This window comes from Astatotilapia calliptera, chromosome 9, assembly GCF_964374335.1.
Source record: "Astatotilapia calliptera chromosome 9, fAstCal68.1, whole genome shotgun sequence".
NCBI lineage: Eukaryota > Metazoa > Chordata > Actinopteri > Cichliformes > Cichlidae > Astatotilapia > Astatotilapia calliptera.
The window spans coordinates 26,215,340-26,222,747 of NC_137430.1; the positions used below are offsets into that span (position 1 = coordinate 26,215,340).

Sequence of the window (7,408 nt, forward strand, 5' to 3'; positions counted from 1 at the left end):
GAGTAAAAATCCCAAGGTGGAGCATATTAGTACTTTTATTTCTTGTAGTTCTCTTCCCAACAAGCTCCTTCTTTCTACAAAAAAACAGGAAGGAACTCAATTTGTTTGAGTTATTCAGAAACTTCTCCCTGTCCTTTTTTGCTATCATATTTGATGTTGCTACACTAGCATCTTGCTGACCACCTTGTAAAACACTCTGTACATGCAGTCTATGTTCTTTGTACTCTTTTTACAGAAGGGTCTAGTACGCTGATCCAGAGTTACAGGAGCCCTCTAAGGGTGCTGATTTACCCTGCAGGGGCCTTATTAGAGCTAAGACGTTTGGCTTTCAGGGATGTCAGAACTGGATGTCTTTTTCTAAGCTAGAAAAAAGGAGAGTACACATAGGCAGAGGTGAGTGATACTGCAAGGAGGCAATCCATTAATGTCTGTTCATGTTTCGGCTTGTCTGTAGAAGATGACCAACGTCAGCAAACTGCCAGATTCTATCCTGGACCTTCCTTTAGTGCTCCCTCGCACTCTGCAACCTTTTTCCTTTTGGGCTGCCACACTTGTTATGCAATCACTTCAATCTTGATTTCCCTGGGCCAAAAAAAATACTCTTGATGCAAGATGATAATATAGGGACACACATGCTTTATGATAAAAGATTCATCAGTCACACAACAAGAAACATATCAAGACTTATAATCTGATCATGAACAAAAAAAAAAAGAACACTGCTGGAGAGATTATCTGGATGTAATACTCAGGATGGTAAATTAGGTCATCAAAGTGTTCATTAACAGTAATTATCTCATCACTGGCTGATTATGACATTACATTGTAGTTGTTTTGTTATCAAGGGGTTCACTAGAGCCTATTATCTGTCTTTGAGCCTGTTAATGCAACTAGTTTTGTTTAATTTTGATATCTTACCTCAAAATTATTTGAGAAGAGAGTCAGTCATCCAAATTATTTTTTTTAATTTTAACATAAATACCCAAACCTGTATTTATCATGTTGATGAGCAGACTTCTTCCAAAAAGTAGCTATTGCAGCATTGGTTATTTCCACACTTTGTATCACACAATATCAGCAGCATCTCTCCTCTTGAATCATTCCTCAAAGATAAATTTATTGTTTGGTATTATTGCAACTTACCTTGAACACATTTACATTTGAGTTTTACTCCAAACATTATCAGGCTTAAAGCTACAGTTGTTTTTTTTTTTTGTTTTTTTTTCCTAACACCAAACACTGATAGCAGTAGATTTATTCTCTTCCAGGTTCCTTAATTCAGACTAAAAAAAAAAAAAAAAGCCTGGAGCTGATGGATGTTGGTAGCAGGTTTCAAAAGTGTCTACTAATGTCTACTCTAAACCTTCCTCTTCAACATATCTCGAAAGAATTATGGATGATGTCCGAAAAGACCATGAAGGCACAATTATAATCGAAAGATGAACAATCACCTGACCTGCTTCTGGCAGATGTCACTGATTATCTTGCAGGCGAAGGGAAAGAACTTGCTAGTTTTGTGTAACACATTGACAAAGCAGTGTCTATCAAGGGTGTGTGTGCAGGCAGGCGGAGATGAGGATCCAAATGCAGGACTCACAGACTGAATACAATTCAAAACCTCAGCTTTATTGCTGGCGAAGAAACAAAACATGAACTGAACCGAAACAATACCGACACGAGAACCAAAACACACAGGCACAAACTGAGGGTACGACGCGACACTGAAACAAAACACAAGACAAGGAGCATATACCAGAAACCCAAGAAAACAGTTCAAAACAAAACTAGACCTGTCACGGTCTGGCTGGCAGATCGTGGGGAGATGGGGAAATAGGACCCAAACGCTGGACTTAATGGAATGAACAGTGGGTTTATTTACAGTGAGGTAATGGTACACCACACATTGAATCTCCAAAAGTGCTCCCTCGACTCCCGTGACGTGTCTTCTCCCAAGTGCTGGTATCCCGTGCTCTCTGCCCCTGTGCCTTCACACCCCCCGTGTGTCTTGCAGTCCTGTGTTCCGCTGTCCTCCTGGGGAAAAACACAGACACAGCCGTTATGGCACCAACTCCGGCAGGCATACACTTTAACAACACTAGAAACACTGACATGGAGTCTAACTCAACGATCCTGCGCCGGAGGAAGCTCCATCGCTCTGTTAAGTAGCTCCCCCGACGATCCTGATCAGAAGCAGGTGTGTGGTAAGCTAGGCGTGACCAGCAGCTGGCAGGGCCACACCCATCAGGCCTGCAGGTGGCTGTCCTTCATCCTCCAGCCTCACACACATACACACACCAGCATTGAACACAAGAACACAGTGCAGCAAACATACATCCAATACACTAATAACAATAAAGGTCCACACTGTTCACGAACCCCGAGTCCCCGGAACCGGGTCCGTGACAGTACCCCCCCTCTAAGGGTCGACTCCCGACGACCCCAAAACAAAACCACAGAACAACCAACCCAGGGCGGGTGGCGGGGGGTCCAGGACGGAGGGCCCCAAAACCACTCCGCTAAACAGCCACCACAAAGCAACAAAAGAAAAACACAGGTCAACAGTCCAATCCCCCGGTCCAGTGGCAGCAAACAGTTCTGGCGGCCGATCTGCAGGACGGCAAAACAAGCGGGACCCGCTGCGGGTTAGTCAGTGGCGGCAAAAAAGTTCAGGTGGCCTACCTCTAACCCCGTGATGGAAGCAGAACGCTTCAGGCGGCCTGCCACGGATCCGGTGGCAACGGCGTTGCAGCTCCGGCGGGCGGCCACGGGTCCGGTGGTGACAGTGTGACTGCTCCGGCGGGCGGCCACGGGTCCGGTGGCGGCGGCGTTGCTGCTCCGGCGGGCGGCCACGGGTCCGGTGGCGTTGCTGCTCCCGCCTCGGCACCACCCACGATTCCCGACGTGGCGGCCGGGCTGCAGGACGTGGCGGCCCCTCCGGCACGCAGACCTCCAGCTCTGGCTCAGCGGATCCCTCCGGACCTCCGAGCTCCTCTGGTGGCAGCGCGGGCTCACCAAGCTCGCTGAGCTCCTCTGCTGGCAACGCCGGTCCCTCCGGCTCGTTGAGGTCCGCCAGCAGCGGTGCAGGCTTCTCAGTGGGTGGCTCGCTGGGCTGCTCCGGCTCACAGTGCTCCTCCGGCTCGCTGAGCTCCTCCGGCTCGCTGAGCTGCTCCTGCTCGCTGAGCTGCTCGGGCATGCTGAGCTCCTCCGGCTCGCTGAGCTCCACAGCTGGCGACGCGGGCTCCTCCCGCTCGCTGAGCTCCTCCGGCTCGCTGAGTTCCTCCGGCTCGCTGAGCTCCTCCGGCTCGCTGAGCTCCACAGCTGGCGACGCGGGCTCCTCCCGCTCGCTGAGCTCCTGCTCGGGCATGCTGAGCTCCTCCGGCTCGCTGAGCTCCTCCGGCTCGCTGAGCTCCACAGCTGGCGACGCGGGTATAGATGGTCGTTGATCCGGAGGTGAAGATGGCGATGCGGAAGCTGTAGGTGGCGAAGATGACGGTCGAGCGGGTGATGTGGATGGTGAAGTCGAGAGTTCTGCGGTCGCTGCAGTCTGATGGGACGCTGGTGGAGAAGTAGCTGCAAAGGGCGGAGGTGATAATGGTGCGGCAGCTACTCGTGGTAGACTGGACAGCGATGTAGAAACAACAGGCGGGTGACATAATGGCAGGGTAGTTCCAGCAGGCATATCAGCCTCCAACTGAGGATGAAGACGAGAGGCTGACTGGACTGGCTGTGCTACGGCTACAGGCTGGGCAGCTGGCTGTGCTATGGCTACAGGCTGGGCAGCTGGCTGTGCTACGGCTACAGGCTGGGCAGCTGGCTGTGCTACGGCTACAGGCTGGGCAGCTGGCTGTGCTACGGCTACAGGCTGGGCAGCTGGCTGTATAAACATAGCCCCAGAATAAACAGTTCTAGACGAAACGGTCCTAACTCCTGGGTCCGAAGGAACATCAGGAGCACAGTTTCTTGAACCAGGAGGAAAAAACTCGTTCTCAAAACTAACATTGTCATCCTCCCAAACAGGAGAAACACGAGCTCTAGGGTTCACGGAGCTGGCATTCACAGCCTTGGGGGAAACAGTCTGTTTATCCCTAGGCACGAAAGGTGAATGAAGGGAGACTCTGTCACTCACCCTAGGCGGTTGTTTGAGCCGAATCCCTGGCTCCTGCTGGAGCTGTGAGTGCTGGCTGCGTGTTCGCTGCCTCCCTGTTGAAGAGGGAGCGTCGCTGGCGGAATGTGACGAGGGCGGATTCTGAAGTGGCTGCTCCTGCTGTGATGTGGAAATGCTGGGTGAGTCAGGTGGCACGATGATAATTCCTAACATTTTGTAAAAAGCTTGTGCAGGTGTAAGCAGATTGCTGGCAGGCTCGTAGTAATCCTCCCGGGACCGGCTGGAGCGTATTCTGCGAGACCGAGGCGTCCGCGGGGAGGAAACAGACGAGTGGGCCGACGGGTAGGCTGCCAGCGAGGAACGGCAGCACGGAGGCCCTCCAAGCACTAGTCGGGTCCCGTCAAAACGGGAGCTGCGCTTCCGCGGTGAGTCCGCTGGGTCCATAGTGGCAGGATCGTTCTGTCACGGACTGGCTGGCAGATCGTGGGGAGATGGGGAAATAGGACCCAAACGCTGGACTTAATGGAATGAACAGTGGGTTTATTTACAGTGAGGTAATGGTACACCACACATTGAATCTCCAAAAGTGCTCCCTCGACTCCCGTGACGTGTCTTCTCCCAAGTGCTGGTATCCCGTGCTCTCTGCCCCTGTGCCTTCACACACCCCGTGTGTCTTGCAGTCCTGTGTTCCGCTGTCCTCCTGGGGAAAAACACAGACACAGCCGTTATGGCACCAACTCCGGCAGGCATACACTTTAACAACACTAGAAACACTGACATGGAGTCTAACTCAACGATCCTGCGCCGGAGGAAGCTCCATCGCTCTGTTAAGTAGCTCCCCCGACGATCCTGATCAGAAGCAGGTGTGTGGTAAGCTAGGCGTGACCAGCAGCTGGCAGGGCCACACCCATCAGGCCTGCAGGTGGCTGTCCTTCATCCTCCAGCCTCACACACATACACACACCAGCATTGAACACAAGAACACAGTGCAGCAAACATACATCCAATACACTAATAACAATAAAGGTCCACACTGTTCACAAACCCCGAGTCCCCGGAACCGGGTCCGTGACAAGACCAGGGGCCGACCAGGAGGTCGACAGCACATGAACCAAGTCCAAAACAGTTCAGGGGGCTGGCCGTGTGGACAGCAGCGGCCACGCAGGTGAAGCAAATCAGGAGGCCGGCCACGCGGAAGGCGGCGACAGAGCAGGTCCGAGGCCGACTGCGAAGCTAGCGGCGGCAATGAACCCGTTCAGGAGGCTGCCCTCGACGATAATGATGTCCAGCTAGGGGCCTGGAGAGCGGCCGGCGAAGGCGAGGTGGTACAAGCCGAGCTGGATCTAACGGCGGTGTAGCAACTGCGGGACCAGACAATGCGACCGTGTGGAAGCTGCAGGTGGTGCTGCTGCAGGAGACCGTGTGGGAGTTGCAGGTGGTGCTGCTGCAGGCGGTGGCTGAACAGGCTCCCTAGAGCCGTCAGCGGACACAAGGATGTGCTGGCTGGGTCCTCCAGGACCCCCAGCTAACGAGGCGTGATGCTGGACGGGCTCCTCAGACCCACCAGCTGACAGGACGTGATGCTGGACGGGTTCTCCTAAACCCCCGGCTGAAACAGAAGATGACTGGACGGGCCCCCCAGACCCTCCAGGAGAGGGGGACGGCTGAAACAGTTCTCCTGAACTGCCAGCGGAGACTGACAGCGACGAAGGAGCCGTGAAGAGCTAGATTGGCTCACATGAGCTTCCAACCGGAGCTGCTGATGCATGGCCAGAAGGCGTTGAGGCCCCTGGCTGAGGGTGTAGATGAGTGGCTGACTGGATGAGTGACAACACTGGAGCCTCAATTGGTGACAAAGCTAATGACTGTGCTACTGACTGAGCTATGGACTGCAATAAAGGTTGTAGTGATTGTGGAGGAGGTATAGACTGAGCTAGCGGCAACTGAACAGGGGACTGAGCTAGCGGTGACACAGAAGGCTGAACAGAGGGTGACTGAAGTTGAGGTGAAAATGGTGGTAGAGTAGGTGACGGAGCTACAGGCCTGGTGGCTAACTGGGCTATAGGCCTAGCTGAAGGCAATAATGATGGCTGTAAAGCAGGTTGTGGAGTGGAAGACTGAGCTAATGGCTGTGGGGCAGCTAACTGAGATGAGGCTCGAGGTGGAAGTGAAGCAGTTTTTTGTTTTACTGTACTTAAGCTGTACTTAAGCTGCGAGAAACTGCCTCTGTCTGCCGATCAACGGACCCTGACCCTAACCCTTTAATAAACGCTAAGCAGAATTGATATTGTCCTTGCAACATTGGAATTTCATAAATGCACGAATGGCTTGGCGCGCCAAAGAATAACGCCAGAACAATGTGACTGCTCACTTGCAATGCTGATCCTGGAACAACATTTACTATGTTGATCTGGGAACACCAACACAACATTATCAGATCGTGCTTATATACACAGGGGAGTAGTCAGGGAATGGAAAACAGGAGGGAGACACAGCTGGGAGAGATAAGGGCTAACGATACAGGGGAGAAGTAAAACTGAACACGCTGACATCACACATGAACATGAACCTTCAAAGTAAAACAGGTTGTATTTGCTTTTTTGTATGAGTTTGAAGCGTTGATAAAGATCTCCTTAGGTCTGGGTGTAGCTTTACTACAGTCACATGTGCATTGTTTCACTGTATGTATTTCAGCAACTTCAAAATAACCAGGCTTTTTTTATGTTAGCTGGTTTGAGAAAACCTAAAACCCAACTCAAATCAGATTACACCAGCCTTCCACTTAAGTGTTTGTTCTTCATTTTATTTGTTGTTTCCATTATATAACAAGTAAAATGGAAAAAGACAATAATGACTGACGAAAATCATTACTGTCAGGGTCCTGGGTCTCCTGACCCAGCATGTTTAGTTCTTTGTGATTTTTGTATTATTGTACTTGTGTGAGTTATTCTATGGTTTCTAGTTTCGATCCCTTGCCCTTCATGTTTCTTTGTGTCCCCTCTGTTCTGCATGTTTGAGTTTCCCTCTGTGTCTTTCGGTTCTTAGAGTCCTCTGCCTTATGGTTTATGTCTCTGTGTTTCCTAGTTGCTGTCTCCACCGTGTCAAGTTCGCATCTGTGTAATACTTCCTGTTTTACTTTGATGGTTCGTGTCTTATGTGGATGCGTCCTGCTTTGCTTGTCTCGTCAGTCCTGATTTCTCCCAGCTGTACCCTCATTCTGTGTCTCATTCCCCTCGTTACTTCGCAGTGTATTTAAACCCTGTGTTTCTCTGAGTCAGTGTTGTGTTGTCCCTCATGCTGTGT

General features: G+C 51.3%; 1 protein-coding gene across 1 annotated transcript; it reads right to left on the reverse strand.

Annotated features, from left to right (window-relative positions):
• Positions 1–1,131: 1,131 nt before the first annotated feature.
• On the reverse strand, positions 1,132–3,741 carry LOC145430847 (uncharacterized). The gene is made up of 2 exons (XM_080305826.1): positions 2,110–3,741; positions 1,132–2,031 (listed from the first exon to the last, which is right to left on the reverse strand). The coding sequence occupies exon 1, from the start codon at positions 3,677–3,679 to the stop codon at positions 2,648–2,650; it is 1,032 nt and encodes a 343-aa protein (XP_080161952.1). The 5' UTR covers positions 3,680–3,741; the 3' UTR covers positions 1,132–2,031; positions 2,110–2,647.
• Positions 3,742–7,408: the final 3,667 nt, after the last annotated feature.